This window comes from Echinococcus granulosus, assembly GCF_000524195.1.
Source record: "Echinococcus granulosus chromosome Unknown EG_S00005, whole genome shotgun sequence".
Taxonomy (NCBI): domain Eukaryota; kingdom Metazoa; phylum Platyhelminthes; class Cestoda; order Cyclophyllidea; family Taeniidae; genus Echinococcus; species Echinococcus granulosus.
The window spans coordinates 180,508-203,810 of NW_020170385.1; the positions used below are offsets into that span (position 1 = coordinate 180,508).

Here is a 23,303-nt window from a genome sequence, read left to right on the forward strand (position 1 = left end):
CTCCATTCCTCAAGTGCTGCTCTATTCTAACCAGCAGACGGATAGAAAGTGGTTCTTCGTCGTTGCTTTGTAAGCCTCAATGCGCCCATCTTCCATGGGCAAATAGCTTTTTACATTTGTTAGGAAATTAACCTCGAAACTAGGAATTTGGGTGACAAAAAGTTGGGATTATTCATCTGAAATGCTCATACTGTAAAGGAAGTTAGAGTATACCAATTTGCTGGATTCAACCCTTCGGATAGCAGATTTGGGCATCTGAAGGTCTGTACGATTTCCAGGTAACATTTGCAGTCGAGCCTCAAATCACCTTCTGTTCCTTTACGCTAAACCCAATCCATATTTCTCAATTTAATGGGCGTGTATTTTTTGATTTCAGGTAGTCACGTAAAAGTGTTGGGTCTTTTTCGATATCATTTACAGGACAATGGCTAGGTTTCTTCCTCATTAATATACAGTTGAAAAATATCAATACATCTTTCTTAGGAGTCTTGGGTTGTGTGTATTTCTTTCAATGGTCTACAACCGTTATCAAAGGGTTGGGCAAACACCTTCAGATCATCTCGAATTTACCACCCGGACGTCCAGATCAGGCTCCTCCTGCTGCGATGAACTCACTTCAGTTCGGTTGCTTATCGAGTCAGTGTCAGGTGTTCTTGCTCAGGTAAGTCACAGGGCTTCTGATTTTCTATTCCTGGCACCTTATCACTCTGGGGATTGTTGTTGCCCGTTAAGTGGACTTTTGCGACTTAAATCTTCACTCTTGTAAATTTGACTTCGTCCTTTTGTTTAAGAAGTGATAGCGAAGTTGAATGGTTTCCATAACGTGATCTTTAATGAATTCCGATTCCTGCTTTTAGCATGAGTTTCCTACTTATTTGGGATTTTAGCAAAGGTGGTTGGGGTTCATTGTGCATACTTGACCATGTGAGCGGCTGTAGAATCTTTAGCAGAATCGGGATAGCCTTTTAATCATTGCCCATGGTTGACTATGTAACCTGAGGTTGTGTGCATTGAGGTGTGTCGGCAACGTTGCCTTCCTGTTTCGAATTTCTATGGTTATGCCCTTTTGATGGGAAAGTTTTCTATAGTTTGAGTGTTTCAGGCCAGATTGATCCTGTCATTTCTCCGCGAGCAATGGTGCCAGCGGTCCATCAGTATCGCCGGACATGACTTTTTTCTCATTCCTTTCGGCTACCATTATGCCTGCGTGAGTACACATGTATGAAGTCAACCTATTCGGCGTAACTCAAGCCAGACTAGCCAGCTAGCGTGTTAGCTGAGCTGTGCATGTATGCATGCACAAACGCAAATGTGACGGCATTACAGGCAGCATCTTGATCAGGGCTAAGATTCACAAAAAGGGCATTTTCCATCTCTAACGTTCTCACTGTGAGACGTACACCCTCTTATGTGTCCATACAAACACGCATGTATGCTGTCATTTTTAACCTTCACTGAGAGGCAAGCATTTTCGACTGATTTAGTGCTTCGATGTGCGCAAGGTTGCGTTATAAGGACCACGTTTGAAGCTGATTTAAGTGAGTAGTCTGGATTTTCATTTTCATTTCCATTATTCAGCATTGCTCAGTGGCAATCCTTGCATATGTTGGTTTAATTGTGCTGGATGATGTTGTGGAAAGAACCACTAGTCTATCAATCAAATTATATATGCAAAGTTAAATGTGGTCCCATTTTCTCGTAGCAATGGAAAATGTGATTTTTTTTCTATGAAGGCTTCTTTGGTGTTCAGATGCGCACGACACTAGATCTGCTGGAGCGGCGTCTCAACCAGTTGGGCTTGGAGTCGTGTCGATTCCCTGCTAAGGGCGTCTTCTTTGGAAACTAGGCGGTCTCCTCCGGTATCATCTCTGTCTCCGGCCCTCGAAGAGGTGCACTGCATTTATCGCATCTGCTGCCACTGTAGTTTCACCTCATCTTTCATCTGTCGCTCTCAGGTTTCCGCATCTCTTCTATGTGATCATCTCTCTACATTGTTTTTTTCCTCATTACAAACTAATGCCTACTGAAATGATTTGGTATGTCCTGTGCTCGTCCGTGATTTACCCGCGATTTTTAAGCAAAAGTATTATTTTCAAGTCTACTTTTTTTAAATATAAGGCGAGAATATCGATTTTTTTTGGTAATTCCATATCGACGGGATGATAGCTCTCCTTTGTTTGGGAACTTACGAAATCTCAAAAGTGTGGGATCGATGATCTGGTGATCAAACTAAGGAACATGACAATTAGATCATTTGAGATCCTTCCGTGGATGTCTGGGATTTTCACGCCGAAGATAAGTGTACACTGGAATTCGTTCGTTTGGTGGCCATTGAATTTGACCAAATCCTTCTCTTGGAAGATACTTGTGGTGCTGGACTGGATATTCACGATTTTCAAACCAGATAAGGCGAGATGGTGGACTTACCGAAGGCGAATGCGGGTTACCGAAACCAGCAGGGAGTCGCTTTATTGTGCTAGCATGACTTAGTTTTAGCTTTTCTCCTTTTCGAAATAGCAAACAATGAAACAAATATTTCCGCAACACCTGAACTTCTCTGCTTGAAAAGTTGACTGGAAAATTGAAAGTTAAATTAGGCAGAAAAGCAAGTCCTAATAAAATGGAAGTTTCGGGCATAGGGAAATTTGATTCGTGATACGCAGTGAGGTACGGTGTCTTTTCTCCCATACGTGCTGTCCCATAGAACTACTCAGCAATATCCTGATCGTGTGTCACCATTGCATGTTTTTAATCGAATGAAGAGTTGTAAATTTGTTGAGTGATGAAACGACACAGGGCTTCTCTTCCGACTGGTATTGCTGCTGAAAAATGGTCAAATCAGAGAGACATGGCTGAAATATGGCGTTTCCAATCCACATGGGAAAACAGAATCTTTACAGTGTGAGTTATCGATACTGCCAATCAACACTGGAATCTATGAAAACCCAAAGTGACTCCCTTATGTTTCTATAGTTACTTGGAAATAAAGTGGATTGAATGTGCTTCTATACTTTGAAACCAACACCTTCTATTCAACATATTTACTTCCTTTTAACATTGGTAACCTCTATCAACAATGTCTCGGATTACAAGGAAAGTGGGGAGCGAAATGGAGACGCCTCTCACAAGAAATATATTTCAGTGAACTAACTTAGGGCTCATGTGTTTGTGTCAATCTGACACAATCAATGCCACGTATGGCGTACAGTGCTACTAGTCTTTTTTTCTGAGCCAAGCAAAGCCATTGAGACTTGACTGAAGAAAGCACTCTTATAAGCTACTTTGCCACGCAGATTATATTTTTCTGTCAGCAATATGGAAATGACCGCGCACTAACCTGTCGAATAGGCTGGCTGCTGAAATCATATACACTATGCAACGGTGTCTTATAACCTGTAAGCAGTGGTTCAATGAGTTGTTTGAGGAGAATCTAACGCTACAATAGCCTCATACCACCCTGAATGAGGATGTTTTAGAATTGCTAGTCTTTTTTTCAGTTATGTCCATTCCATCGCCTAATCTTTCTGCAAAACTAGAATAAACCCCATTATGTCGCCGCCACTTTTTGGGAAAAGCATATATAACGGCAAAACGTTTGATCATTTTATTGGTGTTGTTACTACAAAGCAAATCTCAATGGTATAATCGCATTGAATAGCCCTCACTTCGTGTCATAGACCGTACGATATCTCATCTGCATTATTTTTAAACTAATTTAACAATTCTCCTTCGCTTCCGAATTAACAACATCGTTTTACCCAAAATCGTTAGGAAAATTGGAAAGGATAGCCGAAAAATCCACTGATTTTATCTTGCAGTATTCAGAGTCATCACTGTTCACGGTTTTTAATGTAACAGCTAGTTTCACTTGCTTCTCTATAAAAATGAGATGGTAATCTTTACGGTCAGGAAATTGTGTAGACACTACGGACATATACCTGAAATCATAAGCCAACCTTAGATTGAGACCCAGGGAACACCACAAACCACCAGACAACTTAAGCTAATATCCAGTTCATCAGGAATTTTCAATACCCGAATGAGTTGTACTGCCTTGTTCAACGCAGTCGTAAGATATGTATGTCTGAGATATTGTGTAATACTTTAATTGTTTGTTCAACTCGCGAATTTGGTAACAGAAATCCTATGGCCTCAACCATTGTAGATGCGCTGGACTGCCTGGCCTATGAGCCACACCAGTAGCCCTCAAGCCCTTCTCTACGTCGACTATGTATACTCTGTCCAAATACTGGCTTCTTTCGTCTCCAGGTAAGTCTCGGGGCGCCGCGGTTGTAGCCACAAAATTCCACCGCGCAAATTTGTTCAGACTGTGAAGGTTTTTATCAAAACAAAATTAGCACAAATTTTTGGAAGTAGCTCAATGATTCTATAGCTACCTTACCGCGGGGTTATACTACCAGAAATCCAATTCAAAAAATGATAGAAAGTGGATGAATCCCAGAAACGTTTAAAGGCTTCCCAAACTCACGCTTAAGATTCGATTTAAGCTATGTCCTAGTATGTTTAGCGGGAGTATTAGCTACACTCCCCTTTAGGCATTCTTCTTAGGACAAAGACAAAACAGATGGAATTCGGGTGCCATAGCACAGTCTATCGCACTATGTGCCCGGAGGTGCTATAATTTTGATGCAAACGACTACTATGACGATTGGAGACTTGAATGCGGACATGCTGGTAATCCCATCACTCAATAAATCGTTGCATACATTTTGCCCCGAAATACCGTCATTCGGGGCCAGAAGTGGGTGACTTAATCGATTACGCTTGAAAATGCAAGCGTCGACGACTGTGACCAATTCAAGCAAACTAGTGACAAAAACGGAATTAGGTCTCACCAACTCGGATAATTCAGTACGTCTCAAACACAAGTAGACAAAGAGTTAATTGTAAATTCTTTGGCTTTCAAAGTCATGCGCGACATTGGGTCCAACTAGTCTCAGTAAACCCATCACCACCAGCCCATTTCCAGTGCTAAAACACCGAATTCCAACATTTTCATCACAACACGTGACAGGCACCACACTGTCATTTCGAACGGATTATAATTTACACCCGTTTGGCGAATCCAATGCGGCTTAGTGTAAACGGTAAACGTTTTTGGAATAACATTGAGTGACTGAGTTTTAAAATTACACACGAGGCTGCTTCAGCACACCAGCAGCTAACGACACCATCCAAAACCGGAATATTTCCTCTTCTTGCGACATTGATAAATGTAGGGCCAAAAAGCATGATAAGTATTTGCCATTACTGAAGGCAAAAGTGACACCATCCCAAAATAAGTTCCTAAATAGTAATGGTTAAAACAGTCTCTTCAGGGATCCCGTTAGGCCTAATGAAAAGAAAATAATGCTCATAAATGAGTGGGATACCCCTGTAATTTGGCAACAAATTGTACTGTAGCATCCCAAGTTTTTATTGAAGTCGTAGATTGTACTTTCGTTCGGTGGCGTGGTCCTTAAGCCATCACGGCAGTCTCTCAGCTCTTCCGTATGTCAGAAATCCATTTTCCGGCACCACTGACTTCTTATAACTTCAGGGAAGACTCGGAGGATACACTTGTTTTACGGTCCAAATGATTATTTGCTAGTTTTTTTTGGGGTAGTAGGATGGTCAAGCCTCGCCTCAAAAGTTCAATATAATGACAACAATGTTTAGAAAAGGGTGGCGAAGTGAAAACGAGGTGTTTTGGTAGCAGGCACGAACACCCGAGTGCTGCTTTCAAGTTCTCAGGAGCCCTTTTTTGCGTTTTGGGTGGAATTATACGGAGGCAATCCAATTGCCTGAGATTTAAGTGATGGTAAAATTAGTAAGGGCTCTACTCAAATACCGTCCTAATTAATTACTCAATCTCATATTTACTTATATTAGCGCTTGCAAATTCACCAAACCTATTTTACTCTACTCCCTCTTAATTCTCACGTTTGCATCTTAGGACTGCTGACACCACGTCGCGACCCTGAAAGCCTTACTCCTGATCAAGTGCATATTTGGCACAAATTCAAGGAAGTTTACTGAAAAACTACATATTAGTGACCCTAATGCAGTCTCCTGCCCAACTTGCCAACGGCATGACCGACGACGGCAGACTTATTGGGCACTGGCAAATGAAGATGCTTTATCTCACTGCAATTTCTCTTACGAGTTTTTTGAATCCTAATGTACGGCTCACACAATTTGAATAACATTCTCGCTTAAGCAGCAACATCGCAAGTTAACTTTCTTCACAAGTGGTAACATAATTATCAATTAAAGCAGCGCACAGCACAATTACGAGAACTGTTAACGGGTGCCACGCTGGATGATTGGACCCCATCTCGGCTTCTGAGGCACATAAGGTCTTTGATTAGCTTCACGAATATCAGTAACTCCACCCTCAAACAGCATACTTTCTCTGCTCAACTTATGAGAACATTTCCCCCAGAAACACTTCCTTAATTATATTGTAGCGTCCCTAGACTCCCTGAATACAAAAGAAGACACAATACTAGGGCAGAATATATATATTCAGCACGGAGAAGGTGTCTGGGCTATTGGCATGGCCCAAAAGGCCAGCCCCAGCCAGCGAGGTACAAGGGGGCTACTTCAAAGTACAAAAGTGGCGCCTCACCAGAACCGAGGGATAAACCACTATCGGATTACAATATGTTTAATCCTGGTTGTATTTCAATAGACGAAATGCAATAACCTTATTGGTCGATGGAAAGTTAGCACGAAATCAAAGCACATCTTCCACGATCCTCTTTGCACAGTCATGCAGAAAAACTAAAAGTTCTACATGATCAAGTAATGGCAATGTGTGATTAGGTAGTATTTGAGATCTGGTCAACAGATTGATAGGTTCAACAGCTGACATACCAGTATGAGTTAAAATGAATTGTAATTTATCCCAATAATCGTGCTTCACGACGGCAACTTGTGTGGCTTATTTTACCAATTCAGACCAATACTAAACGGAAATTTTAAACCTCTCTCCCCCCCCCCCCCCTAAGCAGCATACTCTTGAATAATGCGGAGATTGTACACAATGAGAATGCTGACTTCGATTTGCCACAGGACTTGTACTATCGATATAGTTTGCCTAGGAAAATACATCTGACTGCCAATAAATCAGCTGTTTTAATCAATGGGATAAAAAGTGGGAGAAGATGAGGTGAATAATGAAATGTCTAGGCTCGACAATTTTACTTTACTTGATAGGGGAATAATCACCAAGATAATATGCGAAATAAATTGATTGATTTAACGCTCAGAAGTTGCGACGGAACAATGTTTATTAACTCAGAAACTCAACGACCTTGTTTTATTAATTTCCATCAAAAACCACTTTTACAAATACCTCTGTTGTTGTCGTTGCTCTTTTTGATTGGGCCACATGTGAGAGAATTGGTTCAATTAGTTCGTTTAGTAAATCGTGTCGTAGACACGTACCACATTCAACGCTCGTGCAATATTGTTGCTGCCGGATTGGCCCGGGCGTAATTTAGGTTTATACTCTTTCTACGATACCTTTAGTATTTTTCTGCTTTTTCAATTTCGAAATCAATGGCCGTTGTTAAAGTAATTGCCCCTGATTTGCGTGCATCGTTGGTACTTACAAACCTGTTCATATTTCAAAGAAATTTGCATAAAGTCTTTACCCCTTCATATTAGCTTTGAGGGTTCGGTGATAAAGGCATGACTGGAATGAAAACAACGCTTTATTATGTATTTTAGTCATACCTTCAAGGATGTCGGGTCGCAATGATTCACTTCTCTTTTTAATTTTCTGTTCACTGGGTGTTTTCTTCTCATACTTTTTCTATGGCATTCTTCAGGAAACAATGTAATACGATTTGTGTCTCATTGTGGTCCCTTACTTCTAGAACCCAAACTAACTATGGCGGTAAAAAAGGAGAATTTACTTTTATTAAACCGACCCTATTTATTCAATGCTTGATTAACGCTGCGTTCGCATATACTGGTATGTCAGTACCACTAGTTAATGTATCGCTATCACTATAAGTTCTCAACTTTAGACCTGAAACTAAGCCGAATATATCTCCTAAAGACTATGCACTCTGTGCCATGTGCTACATTGGAGCCATGTTCAGCAGCAATGCTAGTCTTCGCTATGTGAATTACCCGACTCAGGTGGTTGGCAAATCAATCAAACCTATTCCCGTAATGTTATTGAACGTCTTATGGGCGCGGAAGCGCTATCCTCTAAGGCGGTATCTATTTGTCGGCATGATCACCGTTGGTGTTATTCTCTTCATGTACAAGGGAGACGTGGCTTTCAAGTCAGGTGCTCGTGATGGTTTCGGACGGGGTCATCTTCTTCTAGTAAGATCTTCCATCGCTTGTGATTAGGAAGTTGTGTTCTAATGATTTCTTAAGTTTGCTTTTTTATTTATCGTCACATCATGGGACATAGCTCACTCTAATTGGACTATGCTACTTTTACTTGGTAGGCTAAATTATATATCGCTGCTTACTAGTTGTAAGTATTGCATTTGGCCATTTCTAACAAAGGTTTGGATTTTTTATTCATCTCTAATTTGGTGCTAGATAATCCGTATGAACCGGTTTAGAAAATCCCACAAATCATTTCATAGTTCACACTACTTTAGCTTCTGTCCCTGGGTCTGGATGGTCTTACCGGAGGGATGCAGGAAGATTTTCGTTCACGGGCACAGATTGGAACGTACAGTTTAATGCTAAATTTGAACGCATGGTCTCTGCTTTACTTGGCCATAGGTGCGTCTAGATATTTTGGGCGTAGCTTTGTTTTTTCATATTTTCATAAAACAACTTCTTGTTCGGTAGCTTCAATAGACCACGGCTATTGATGACATCTTTCATATGGCCTTCATGTACTTTTCTGTTTCCGCATTTCAATGCGCCTCTGTGGTCATACCAAATATTCATGGAGGAAGTGGATACAGAAAATCTTAAAGGAGGTCATGATGTCATACTTCCAACTTTGCCATTAACTTTTCCTGTTGAGCAGTAGCTGCATATGTTCAGCATTGCTTGGCCTATAGTGGCGTCTCACACACTGTGTCGGCGTATTGGAATTCTGGATGTCATATCTTTCCTTTCTCTTTTGACGATGAGATTCATGCATATCAAGCGCTTTTATTTAGGAATTCGTGTGATATAAAGCGAATTAACACTACAGCCCAAAAGTGAACTGTTTAGATGATCCTTCGTTTCTTCTTGCAGCCATCGTGTCAACGGGTGAGGTGGGTCCCTTTTTCATCTTCGTCGAAAAGTACCCACGTGCTATCTTTAATATCCTTCTTTTTGGTGTTGTGAGCGCTATTGGTCAGGTAAGCAGTCTGATGACATTTCTTTCTAAAATAGCATTGCATATCCTTATTATTTACCTCATTAAGCCAGATTTCCAAAAGGACCTGGGCTTTGAAGGCTAATAATTTCTTAGGCATGATGAAATGGTTATCATTACCAGAAAAAACTTCTGCATCACAATTTTCTTTGTTGATTTCATTGAAGAACTACACTGCTTATGTGTATGGCTATTAACCTAGCGTTAAGTAGTGGATATCGCGGGGATATTTCCCGAGGATTGATTACTAAGCAGGGTTGCTACCCCCCTTTTCTTCTTTGCAGATGTTCATCTACACGATGATAGTGGGTTTTGGCTCCTTGGTGTGCTCCATTGCGACGACCACGCGAAAGTTCTTCACAGTCCTTGCCTCGGTAGTACTATTCGGCCACACGCTCTCCATCCATCAGGTTGTGGGGGCGGGACTCGTTTTCATGGGCCTTCTGGCCGATCAGATACTCAGCAAACAACACCACGCCCTACGCCCCGCCTCACTGCCGCAGGCCCCCATCCACCTGACTCCTCCAGCTCGCTCGAGAACGAAACGCGAGTAGGCTGAACTCTGTCGCCTGAACGTTGACCATTGAATTTGTCGTAACATACGCAGGTGTTCTGATGAATCGCCGTTCACTATGCTTAAATAAGGTTTATGTAAATCCAAAAAAGAAACGTTTGCAATTTAATTTAGGGATATCTTGTGTTAATAGGATAACACCGACTTGGTCGTAAGTAAGCTTTTCCAAAAGCGAGGGGGGGCACTCACAAAGAGTGGCGGGAGGGTGGTAGTTCTAGGTCTATGCTACAATGTAAGTCTGCCGCGCAACAGCAGAGTGGTGACGTTTCTATACCATCATATTGCTACCGGTTCGGTGATGCGGACTATAAGCCGCGTAAAAAGACTTGAGGGCTAGTGGCGTGCCGGTAGCATGAGGCTGGTCTGTGAAAGCCCAAATGGTTTGGGAAATGCTCGGTTGTTCGGTACATCCATCGCTGTCATAATTGGTGGGGGACGGAGTGGTTGTTACTGTCGTCTTGTGGGTTCGCACTCAACGACATGACAAGTATGTTGCAGTGATTTGGCACTAACTGCGTGGGCACTTCAGTCCCGTGGATTGTGCTGTCGCTATGCTGCGTAGCCTTCGGATCATAGCATTGGACCCCCTGCTCTTTTGTGCGCTAGTAATGCGTTTTTCCAAAGTACTCTAGCTTGGAATTACTTCAGGGAAGGCTCAGGGCGCTACAATATCTCTGTTAATATTGGCACGATCAGAAAGGTATCAAATAACGCCCCTCGGTTTTAATATGGGATGGGGTGGTATGTGGTGGCTTGGTCTGCTGGCCTTCATAAGTTCTTTTGTCCGCTGTTCGTGCCTTAGTTTTGAAGGCTTCCGGTTTTCTGTGCATTAATAATAAACCTTCTGTTACATCTGTTAAGCCTTTTCTACCAGTTTTCTACGGCTATTTTGGGATAAAATTGGAGGAGGGTACTACGAGATGATACAAGGGGACGAAATAAACCGGAGCTAATTAATCCTTAAAATAAATGATGAAGGGAGTCTTAAATTTGTCCGGCTACCTTTAGGCTCACATTTATAGTAGTTTTGTTCTACTTTCAAGTTTTGTGGAGAGTTTGTTTCAGTGCGGTCACTCATTGTAAATTATGGCTAATAAACTGTATTGAACGCACTGTAATACTTTGGTTGTTTGCTCAGCTCTCGGTTTTAGTAGAGCCACTTAGGTACTCCAAAAGTGTATCTTACTCGGATGAGCTGACCTCTGGGCCGCGTTAGTAGCCTCAGGTCCTACTGTATGCTGAATATGTATGGATATTCTGCCCAATTACTCTGCTATCTTCCGCAACCTTTTCTCTGCACTGGTGGCAGCGAAAACTGAACCTGATCTTAAAGGGCATCTATCCTGGTTCCTACTGCTTGGTAGTACGTCTCAACGTAGCGGAAGAACTGCAGATGGGAGAATCGGTGGTGACCCGGAACACAAAGGCTGAAAATGATGTCCACCTTCGGCACATGTCACACTTTCGTGGTCTACAGGAAAGCTATTATCATCTAAAGCGATACTTACCATGATCTACCTGAAAAAGTTGTTACGGAGCTGTGTACCATACCTGCATGCAGATGTACACAATGTGAATAAGCGGTATCCCTTGCAATCTTCTACTAGTTGGATAGAATCCAGATCGATTCTGCTGGGCAGTACTGAAGTGAGAACAACATGGCTAGGTGAACTAGTTGCGAAACCCCACCCCTTATAGAACTAGTTTAAAACACTCTTCTTTGTTATGTGACTCTGCTTTTAGGCTAGTGTTCCCCCTGCTAGCTATAAACACACGTGATGATCAGCACATTCCCCCCTTTCCAAGCTAAATTCCCATACAGGACGAAACCCCAGATCCAGTGGAATTGGGAAGAGGTTGTGGGCAGATACCTCCTCAGTTTCATGGAAATTCGATGACTGGCATGATTGGCTCGTGGATGTCTCCTTTTAGCACCAATTACGATGGGATGGCTGACGCTAGATGTTGATGAGGGGGAGCACCGAGGGTGAAGCTCAAAATGGGATAGGAGCTATGTTATACGTGGTTTTTTTGACTTTGTTTCGGTTTAGATAAATGGACCACCACTTCATCCGGTGGACTGCATACTATATGTATACGTTCCACTGGGTGTTGTATCCCTTATTCTAGGAAAGTCTTGAGGCGCTGCAATATAAGGTCGATGTTTCAATGTTAGTTGAACTCGTGCGTAACAGATGTTGCCTTTTTTTGCTTCATGTGGTAATAGCATAACAATTTTTGAGTATCTTTGCAAGTAGCATCGTAGAGCCCTTGTCTTGTTAGACAATAAGCTGTTTGTATACATTAAGGTTATGCGCGAGTTTTGTAGTTGCCTTACTGCCCAATAGTAACGTTACCATCTTCTCGGGTCTTTATTGTCCCCGAATGGCGTCACAAACCGTTCAGTCTTATTTGGCAGAGGTATGTTAGTAAAAAGTCTTTGATGAAACAGGTTCACCGTCTTCTCCTCAACTCACAAGGGAAGGAGCTTGCAGTATTCTTTACTTACCATCGTTATTTTCTTAGTCTTATTTACAGTGCACAGACAAGCATGTATTAAGCACAAAACTAGCGATAGCAGAGCCAGAAACCGTGGTTGGAAATATTTTGCAGCCACCATGGGATGAAATATTTGCGGCTCATCTCAGGTTTGTCATCTAAATTTATCGCTTACGAGAGATGTTTGTGGGCTATTGATTTGAACAACCACGAGGAAGCCTGTGCCTGCCAACTAGTATTAGTAAAATATCCTTTTAGTAAACTAGATTTTTTGTGCTTGCATATGTTTTGTCGCTTGGGTTTTCTTTAATATGAAACCACAGCTCTGACCAAGGTCTTCTCAGAAGCTAAGGAAGAAAATTGGATGCTTCCCGTGGTAGTTGCTGCAGCTGTGGATCTCCGAAGGTTTGCCCATGCTCTGGACGTTTTGCGCAAAAAGAAGGTGGGTGATTCAGACTCTGCTTACGGAAGTCATCTCGAGCGCGTCGCTCAGGCTATAATGAAGCTATTTCAAATTTGTGCCGCCGATAGGTTAGTCTTGTATTTTATAACTATTATTCATAGAAACCTACTTCTGGCGATTTTATGTATCCATGTCTAATGTTGTCAATGGAAAGCTCATAGTTATTACGTTTGGTGCTACGTGTAGTGTTTAGGGCAGTTATTGCATCCTCACCCCGCAAAGAGAGTGGGTAGGATAAGGCCGAAACCATTATCCAGTATGTAAGCTATCTGAGTCCCTCCTACGTCATGCTAGAGATTATCTATACAGCGATTAGACTCACCAAATATACGGGCGGCTGTACAGGGTCGTTGCTATCTCCCAGGTGATACCTGATTGTCTTGATTGAGAACACGTCCAAGCAGTATGTGTGAGCATCTTTCTTCTATCCGCATGTTTGCGTTCGATTCAGAGCTGCTGTATGGTAAACACCACAATTATCATGTACAACAGCACACGGTTGTTCCCCAATTCTTATCCAACTTTATACTTGTTAAAAAATGTGCATAAACATGTTTGCGATTTGCACCTTTTGATTTTACATAGATTTATGGAAGTTTTTGGGTCCCTTAGCTGTATTGCTCTTTTCTTTAGTCTTACTGCAATTGAAGATTCAAAAAAACGCGGGATGATGGGTTTGGCAAACCAGCTTTTTAAAATATACTTTCAAGCATGTTGTTTGAGCAAAATTAATCCCCTCGTTTAGATAAATAAACTGAACCTTTGCAAACCAATTATTCGTGCCATTGAAAATGTGAATATTGATGCGCACTTTAGCATTGCGCAACGCGTCACTTACAATTACTACGTTGGTCGAAAGGCTATGTTTGATGGAGACCTTAAGATGGGTATATTCGATTTGAGGCATTTTATTCCTGTTTGTCACCTGTCTCTTAGCAGATATTTGTTTGACTTTTGCCTTTGAGCGCTGCTTGGCTTCCAGTAAAGCAAACAAACGCCTGATTTTAATATATTTAATACCTGTTCGGATGCTTCTGGTAATGGAGTATTGATTATTTAATTGAAGTTTTGTGAATAGGGCATCTTACCTCACAATACTCTTCTTCAAAAGTATAAACTTGAGGAATTTGAAGGCATCTCTAATGCTGTAAAGTAAGTCCACTTCTTCTGACTAATTGGCTTAAGAACTGGAAATCTACGTAAACTAAATGAGGAGCTGGAACGAAATGAGGCCTTCTTCATTTCGTGTGGTATATATTTGATTCTCGAGAAACTGAAAATGATCACTTATCGGAATTTATTTAAACAGATGTAAGGAAGCCTTGTCTTTTTTGTGAGAATCTTTAGCGCTGGAATATTGAAAACGCATCTGCTACCTGTTCCCGCCTTCACAGAGGCATTGAAGATGATGGGGGTATGTTAGTTCTAGCGATATACTTTTGTCACTGTCAAAAAAAGTAGCCCATGTGGTTTCCCTTTGTATTTCATTCAGGTTGAAGACATCGACACCGATGAAACGGAATGCATTTTAGCTAATTTGATCTATGAGGTAAGTCGCCAAAGTATTAAAAACAAAGATTATTTACTTGTTGGGGAGTTCTGTTTCAGGAAAGGTCATTTTGATTACTGAGTCGACTCGATTTTATTCTTTGTTTTCTGGAATCGCGGTAATTTTGTCACTAGAAACGGAATAATCTGGGTAGCTAACATTCTTCGTCTTATTTGAATACCCCGAATTCCTGTATGCCGTCCTGTTTAACATTTACCTTGTTGCCTCATTACAATATCAACACTTCATAACTATTCACAGTTCTCCGCTTTTTAACCGTTTAAATTTCGTAAAATTGCGGCATGCGTCTTTCCTAAATGCTGCCTAAAATAGTAAAAAATTCGGAGGAGTAAATTAAACCTGATATCTCTCCTATTCCGGAATTCCAACACTGGGTGAGATGCCAATAGTGCTTTACTAGTTTATTTTCATAGTTATGTGTTTAGTAGGTGAAATTAGCCTCTTTGCTGTTTATAAACTACCACAAGAGGGCTGTGATACCGTAAATTATATTTTCAGGGCAAAATCAAGGGATACCTAGCCCACCAGCAGCAGAAGCTCGTCGTCAGCAAAATCCAGCCATTCCCCTCTTTGTAAATGCGCATATGCACACATCCCTTCTGTTAATAAATTTTGGCATTAATGACCTAATATTCGCCTTGGGGGGGGGTGTAAAAACTAATCGCATCCCTGACGGTGTATGAATAAACGGTAAAAGTGAATAAGTTGGGTTCTGATGCTTGGGTCGTCTTCAGCAATATCAAATTCATTTTTCGGTTTAGCGGCACCAGACACTTTTCTCCGATTGGATTCATAATTAGTCTTTTACCAGCTGTAAGTGTGAGGCTTTCACTGTTCCATGGATAAGTTGGCGTCTGATTTATGTGAATGGCCATAGTCTCGTGGTTACGACATAAGCTGTTAGCATTTTTAACAAGTGTTACAACCGAGGAAGTTCAATCCACTCAAGTTGTTGCGGTGAGCAGTGCAGTTTTACAAACATTGTTCTCAGAGAAACGTTTTCACCCACAAAGAGTGAAAAAGGCTCTCTTACAAAAGGCACTTTATTAGAAACCTTTTAGATGTTAAACCTCATCCTACTTTCACTTTTAAGATCAGAGAAAGTCCTCCGTGGACTGGTGGTCGCTGATGAGGATGTTCTCGATTTCCCCGAGGACGGGGTTGGTGAGAGTTGAGATAGCCTAAAATAGCATTAGATAGATAATTGTCCCCGGTCGAACGCGGCAAATTGCATGTTTGAGTGTAGAGGGTTGGAAAAACTCCCTATCACTCAAGTCTATACATCTTGAATGTCAAAGCAACTCAGCAAACGCTTCCGATCTCCCACCAAGATAAAGGTTCTGGCCTATAATTGTAAAAGATGGTTCGAATGGTGGGCATCATCTGCAGAGCATCAAGACAAGTCAGTCGCAATGAACACCAAATTGCTAGCTACTCGTAGTTCCATTCATTAGGTTTGCTCGGTCATCTGGTTTTTGAGTACACATTTACCATGGCTCCCATATTTCCCAATCACCTATTCCCAACTCGTCTAGTGGCGCATTCACCAAGTTCTCTCCCATCTCATAGCCTTTTAGGACTGCTTTTCAGTCGTTTGGCAGAAAAGTGTTTCGGGATATTAACATCGCTTTCTTGTGCTACGAAAACAGCGTTTTGCCATTGTGGATATGCCTTTTCTTGTGGTGATTAGCGGTTTTGAAGTGTTTCCTATCCATTAACAACTTAGCAACGCCCACCGAAATGTACGCAACACTTAAAGCTGTTTCCGGAGCCTCAGACACGTACCGAAATTGCACCGAGATTTTCCTGCAACTGGTCAACAGTCGCAGCTCCGAGGATGACGCTGTTCACATAGTCCGACTTCAGGCACCAGGCTGAAAAGGTAGAACGTTTTTCCGCGCAGAAGTAAGCCAATCACGAAAGCAATGTATTGCAGGGACCGCAAAAGTCAAATGACTCCATAGACATTTTTTGGGTAAATAATGTTTAAATTAATGAAATGCGATAAGTGTACAAGGGATGCTAGGAGTTTGAAACAAAATTTTTGGCTTTATAACAGGTTGAGAGTGTTTATTGAATCCATAACGAAACAGAAGTCCGCTTTGGTTGCAAAAGATGCTAGTCTCACCGATTGTGGCTTAAATAAACATCAACTGTTTATGTGAATGGCACTAAATTTTTCCCAATAATGCAATTGAATAACGGACAATGAGGACAGTAGATCACAAGAAACCTATTATCAGATGGACACTAAGCTCAAATTTGCAAGTGCTCCATAAAATAGCTGACTTTATGAGCTGGTTTTTTTCTACTATGACGAACCAACTCTCATACTTTTTATGGCTTTATATGCGATCGATTGCGTTAAAGCGGTGAAAGAGTGCCCCTTTCAAAATACTTGCGCCGAATTTTGCCAAAGGTGGAAGCATCCTACCTATTGACAGTTGTGGTAGAGATATGCCGAGTCGGTGTGCCAACTTTGATAATTTCGACACTTGAGCTAGTTGATCCTGGCCTTCCTTACTATGGATTTGTTCCCGAAATTCCTTCTGTCCCTGTGGCGTGTAAAAAAGGGATTCGCTTGTACGATATTGGATTCACAGATTTTTGAGTGCACGAGCTGGATTAGAGACAACAATTTGCCCATTGATGGCTGCTGCGCGGACGCGTTTAGTTTGCCTTAAGTTATGTAACACCTTAGCAAAATTGGAACAGCATTACTTAAGGTTGAGCTAAATGGATAGGTTTTGTTAGGCTTTGTAAGCTAGATTAGAAAGGTTTTACAACGAAAAAACACCAAATGGCCAGCCTTAAGGGTTGAAGTTGTGTAAAATCTGAGACATTGGCATTGAAATAAGCTCTGGTATCCATATATCGACAAAGCTCACTCGTGAAGTAAAGTGAGCACTACCCTTAGTTGCTTTGCAAAATCGTTTTTACGCACGTACATTCATTCTTATTCATAATTTAGAGATCTGGTATCCGAGTGCTTTCGATTTTTGAAGTAGAGTGACAAAATGCATACAGCTAAGAATAGAGAATGCCTAGTATCATCATTCTACTTTGTCAAACTGATATGATGCCAATACACATTCAAAATCCGACCGGTCATTTGAAATTGATACACTACAAAGGGCTCTGCAAAAGTAAGAAGGAACAAAGTGTTTATGAATGCAAATAAGTATAGTGTGGTGCTGAACCAACCTGAAGGGAGGCACGGGAGTATCGGGGTATGCTTTCTAAATACTTTCCCGAAAGGAGGCCTTTCGCCAGAGGAGCTCCAGAAACAAGACCCAGACCTGTAAATGCATGCAAACTACTTCTCCTGGCTGAACAGTTAAGAAGTAATATATTATAACCTCAGCAGTCAAATGTCATTTGTGATGAATTTGTTAACAGTGTCTAGGGGATTCATTGTGCCTTTTTCCAACTATGGTCTTTATTGTTAGTTTGCTGCGATTTAGCCACTGACCAAATCATGCCCATTGGCCTACAATTAAAATTATTTTTTCTGATAGAACCTAGCAAGCATTAATTCATTGTTTAAATACATGCACCTGGCAAAACGCGATAAACTGGAACCTGCTTAAAAGCGTTGCGGACCGTCACTACATTAATGATTCCTTAACTATATATCGTCTTTCTGGCATTTCAGTACAAAGGGTTTCTGATTTACTGCTCTACCTTTACATTCACTTCAGGAATTTGCAGGAATTGCCTGAATTGTTGCGAGGGTACACTCTTTAGACGGTAGATCTCTTACCAAAAGTCTGAAATCACTTTAAAATGGTCTGCTATCCAATCATGCACTCGTGGCAATCAATCTACTCAAGATGTCACTCACCTTTATTTCCCTACATCTGTTTCATCTAGATTTAGCTTTGTTATAAATGCTGACTAAGGCACTTTGTCAATGTAGCATCCAGCGCAGGCTAACTAAGCATTTGGAAAGAATTAGATAGTTGCTGTGAAAATACACTCATTTGGAGGGAAAACAAAGTAGTTATGATCCACTTGTCAGGTCCCCAAGTGTCGTTAATCGGTATCTCGATGTTTCAAATAGGCATTCAAAATAAACTTCTTGCACTTATTAATTACAGGTACAGTGAGTAATGAGCCAACTTTAAACGGATAGGGCACGGTGACTCTGTCGTCAGCTAATGAATTAAAGAAATCTTCAATAGTGTAGGGAATTCTGAACTGCTCTGACTTCATGGCAGAGTGTAGAAATGAGCGGTAAAGCGGCTGCGGCGTTTTTGATCAAAATGTAGGAAAGTAAAATTAAAAATAGTTTTGATTGTTCTAGAGGTAAGTGACTCGTGGCAACCAAATGATAAGTCTGTCTCGTCTAGCCAAGGGGCATGTTTAATTGCACCTTACACAAATTCGAGCACTTTAAAATTGCTTTGTAAACCGACTTGGGACCTTTATCATCTACGTCCAGCTGCGCAAACTACCTCACGAAACAATTAAGGAAATGTGAATAAGGAAGTAGGAACTAGAAAACCATCGTCATGTATCAAGACATCACTAAAGGAGGAAGCTGAATGAGTGGGACTTTACGTCAGACACAAAAACTGCTTTCAAGGTCCAGCTTCCATTCAAAACTGCCGGTCTGAAGGCTAGTTGTCAGTGTAAATAAAAATTTCTGCAGGAACTATAACTAACCCATTTTTTAGTTTTGTGTGAAAGTAGCTTTACAGCTAGTCATTGTAGTCGATCTAAATAAAACGCACGCTAATCAAGGCATGCTTCTTAGGGCATTGGTAAGCGATTTTAGCACTTTTAAATCTTCATATCTCAACTGACATTGAATACTTATGTGAAATAATTTTGAAATCCATTGATTGTGCTAAACCTTAAGATTGAGTGCAGTTACCCAGTTTGACACAAAGTTCTGGCAGTCCATATTCATGAAAATCGCGCTGCAAGAGATTTAACTCCATGCATTCCATGGAAGGCGGAACGAGATGAAAGAGGCGTGCCACGGTATGGGCTTCCTGTAGAAAACAGGCAAGTAATTTTACGTTACTACCCCTATAATATAGGAGGTAATTAAATGGTAAGCTATTATAAAATATTGTTGAATTTAAAGCATCTTAAATAATTCAGAAGTATACAAAATCTTCCGTTCCATTGCAAGGAATTTTAAATTTCATGAGTTCGTCAAATATATGCTTCTTCGACCCCAATTCAAAGCTAAATGGGTTCAACTAAGGCGTTTAAGTCCTCAAAACAGCCTAATATTGCAAAATTGCCATTTCTTTGTAAGACTTACTCTAACAGAGCAAATCATCACGCAGTTTTAAAATTACCAAATTGAATTTACTTATTCATTTATCGAAACATGCTATTTGTTTTGTGAACACCAACATATTGGTGAAGGTAGCGATAAGCAACAATATATTCCTACTTTCCATGCTCATATGCATTTTACTGAGTAAATAATACTAATGCCCAAATTCGACTGCTTTATGCATAGTTTCATTATTTCACAAAATTTTATTATAAAACTCGACTCTAATGGTCCGTTTGAAGGAGAGAGAATAGTGGATATTGCCAGCAATGGAAGTTGACAGGTATTAATTACGCACTTTGCATCCAACACTAGTTTGCTGCTAACTAGTTATTCATTCAGAATTTGTCTTGAGAGCGATGACTACAATAAAATGACAGCTACATTCAGCGTTTTGCTTCATCATTCCAGAGCGACTACAAGGTATTGGGGTTTTTTACCCCAAACATTAATCATCACCTCCTCCTCTCCATGACGTTTCCTTCTCTTGTGGATAATGTATTGTACCATTCTTCTGGTACAGGACACCGGGCATCTTGCAATGATGGGGGGAAGCATAAACGCACCATGATGTCGCCTGGAGGCCAGTTGGAGGTGCCCCAGTAGAAAGTCCAACCTTGCTGCACGGTGAAGGTGCAGGCGCGCACAATCTCCTCGATGGTGCAAACGCGCTCTGGGTCTCGACTGATCAGCACAATGTCCACATAGTCTAGCTGCAATCGCTCCAGAGAGCCCAAGAGGCCTCAAAAAAAACAAAAAACTCAATGATCCGTCAGCATTACTTGTCCGCCCATTCGAGAGAGAAGAAAGAGTGGTCGCATATTTCGAGCAAAGCGGACTAGATGCAAACAACGTAAACAGGTCTTGTCGTAAAGTACTGCATATTTTGCGACGTGCCTGCTGCCGATCATTTTTAGGTAAAGTGTCAATTTTTATGACTCATCACTCATAATACTTTCAAGTACATTTTACGGAGGGTTCAAGATATCATTTCCTGTGTAAATTTGTATTCATATTCAACAGACAATATTTGACTCGATAGATACATGCAATGGAGGTAACCTTTCACGGATGATGCAGCATTCCATAATGCCCCACTGAAGTTCTTGATTAATTTTCCAAACAAATTGGATATTGCGAGGAACATTGTAAATCAGTGAGAATACCATGACAAAATTGACAGGAAACAAAAGAACTTTAAATAAATTCAAAAGGCTTAGCCTATCACAAAGAATAAAAAACACTCAAATATGTTTAGTGTATCCAGCTCAATACATTTGCTAAATAAAGTGTGAATAAGTACAGTAGGTTCTAGGATGGACTCAATAAATTTGTTTTAAACAGTTGTCTTAAATTATGTGGCCAATTTTATATAGAGGGATTGGTCGCGCCTTTTCGTGTAGAGAGAGTCTCAACAAGTCTGCTAGAGATGCCAATTCGAAATCGAATGCTCTCAAGTACTTACCATTTCAAACAAACTAATTTCAACTGCTCCAAAAGCACAAAGTTTTGAGACCAATCACGAAATATAATGGGAATGCACTTCAAATATGCCAGACTCTGGCCACATTACTTTTTCCTCTTAGAGGAATAAATCGAATGTCTAAGCAAAAATAAGCTCGACATTAATTTGTTAATTTATCGAAGGTCCTGTGTCTCTACAAAATGCATCCGAACAGTGTGCAAGACAGTCGATTCAGTCTATGGGTGGAATGAAAGGAGGAAATACAGTTGGGGCAACTGGTTATGAAAATGACGCAAAGTGGTGTGCATTCTACTTGTGACTTGTACCTTTTTATGCAGAAATGGTTTCGAGCAGAGTGCGATTCTTTTGGCTCTGACTAAGTAATCCCAAACCGTGATATTAACATAAAATACAAATGCAATATGGCATTCTGTTAACTCCTCATCTCTATTGCCCAATATCAGTCTTTTAGGAGCCACTACCGTGCCAGTGCCGGTGAGGGACTTGAAGCACTACTTGCAAAATGCGGGTGTAGGAATAAGTATGAAACGGTTTTTCTTATGGTCAAAAAGGGTGTTATATTATGATTTTATGATTTTAAAATTCACATACTACAGTTGAAATCTCTAAATAAGGGTCGTGTGGAGCTTTTACGTGGTTTGTCTGCATTGGTATTTCCAACACCCAGACAGCGACCACAATGTTAATAAATTTGTTGCCGAGATTTTTTGGGTGGCCTTATTTTGTGGCACGTTTACCTAACAAACGACCGATAAATCGCTCATGAAACGGAAAGAAAGGCAATGCTGTCGGTAATTGGTGTTGGAAGTCACAGGACTACGACTGTGTGGCATGCACTTTTGAAATTCCTCGGGGCCATTCCCTGGTGTGCTTCAGTACAATCGAAGGTGTCAGTAGCGTCAATCATAACTTTCTTGTAAAAGTTCTTTGGCGCGATGCAACATTCACGTATTCCATACCCTCAATAATTCGTTTTCGTGATAACGTAACCTCTGTTGGTGCGCTGAAAGCAACAGAAAACAGTTAGTAAGGCCTTTGAATGAAGAACTATGCAAAGGATGGTTTCTCTCCATCTACCTACACTTCCAATATTCATTAGAACCGTTTAATTAGGACATAAAGGCAATCTTTTACTACCGCCGCATTTTCCGGACATCGTAAAACACTGCGTTTTTAATATTAACACAGTTGGAGGCGCATCAAAATGTTGGACTGGTCGTGTAAGTAAAGAATTTTACAAGGAATTTGATACTAGCTTTTGTAGCAAATGAAGAATACAAGTGTTGAAAAAACCAACTTCTTCGTAAAATGGAAAGAATTTCTATCTGATCGCCTTTTTACAAGTAGAGGTGAGTCCTGCCTTATGCGTGAAGGGTTTTCTTCCCCACTGTAATTATTCGCTTACCCCTAACCCGCAGGTGAATCTCTAATTCCTACGAGCTGCGTAACACTGCTTTTATCTTAAGTTTGTTGCCCCTACTACATGTTACATATTTCCTGGCATCATTTCGTTTAATTTTCTAGTAAAATATGTATTAATCTTTTTTAGTCTTCTTTGATGAAAGTTTCGTGGCAGTTTTCTTCAAACTTTAGAGATATTTGATTTCCCCTTTAAGAACACTTTACATGTTCCATTGTTAATCAGAAGTTGAGATCTTTGAAATCAAGCATTTGATCGGTACTTGTGATAAAACTGGTGTGGTCAAGACTCGTTTCGATAAAAATTAAAAAAAGTCACTTCCATAACCCCAAATAAACTGTAAGCATCAAGATGATGTGATTAATTTTCCACGATGCCATTTGGAGTTAAAAGGCAAATCACGCTTACATATCTGGAGGATCCTTTTCGGTTTACCGTAATTAATACGCACTTAAAATATAGTTTTCAGAAATGCCAAAACTCCTTTCATTTCCGTTCTCATCGGTAGAATATAACTACACTCTGGGTGGTAGCATAAAGCTAGCACTGAAATCGTAACGATGAGCGGAGTTTCATGCCATTCCGCTTTGAATAGGGTACATTTATTGACAACTATCAACGGGTGATCACTAATGCATACATC

At 40.7% G+C, this 23,303-nt stretch overlaps 3 protein-coding genes across 3 annotated transcripts in view; all 3 read left to right on the forward strand. All coding sequences in view use genetic code 11, as the record gives it.

Annotated features, from left to right (window-relative positions):
• The window catches only part of EGR_01287 (hypothetical protein), a gene marked incomplete at both ends in the record, with an annotated part of 5,382 nt that extends 3,702 nt beyond the window's left edge, over positions 1 to 1,680 (forward strand). Inside the window, 2 exons of the mRNA XM_024490536.1 lie at positions 1,103 to 1,207; positions 1,579 to 1,680. Coding sequence (XP_024354860.1) covers positions 1,103 to 1,207; positions 1,579 to 1,680 — 207 coding nt within the window. The remainder of the gene's footprint in view (positions 1 to 1,102; positions 1,208 to 1,578) is intronic.
• Positions 1,681 to 7,751: 6,071 nt separating this feature from the next.
• Positions 7,752 to 16,336, forward strand: EGR_01288 (PCI domain-containing protein; the record flags this gene model as incomplete). Its single annotated transcript, XM_024490537.1, has 19 exons — positions 7,752 to 7,846; positions 7,887 to 7,984; positions 8,027 to 8,346; positions 8,634 to 8,760; positions 9,229 to 9,335; positions 9,637 to 9,902; positions 12,275 to 12,347; positions 12,465 to 12,574; positions 12,606 to 12,682; positions 12,749 to 12,956; positions 13,705 to 13,775; positions 13,828 to 13,925; positions 13,967 to 14,040; positions 14,074 to 14,199; positions 14,236 to 14,302; positions 14,381 to 14,437; positions 14,957 to 15,030; positions 15,552 to 15,622; positions 16,185 to 16,336. The coding sequence occupies 19 exons, from the start codon at positions 7,752 to 7,754 to the stop codon at positions 16,334 to 16,336; spliced, it is 2,271 nt and encodes a 756-aa protein (XP_024354861.1).
• Positions 16,337 to 17,498: 1,162 nt separating this feature from the next.
• EGR_01289 (hypothetical protein) lies at positions 17,499 to 21,538 on the forward strand (the record flags this gene model as incomplete). The annotated part of the gene is made up of 5 exons (XM_024490538.1): positions 17,499 to 17,604; positions 18,480 to 18,558; positions 19,554 to 19,725; positions 20,778 to 20,811; positions 21,402 to 21,538. 5 exons carry the CDS (start codon positions 17,499 to 17,501, stop codon positions 21,536 to 21,538), a joined length of 528 nt encoding a protein of 175 aa, XP_024354862.1.
• Positions 21,539 to 23,303: the final 1,765 nt, after the last annotated feature.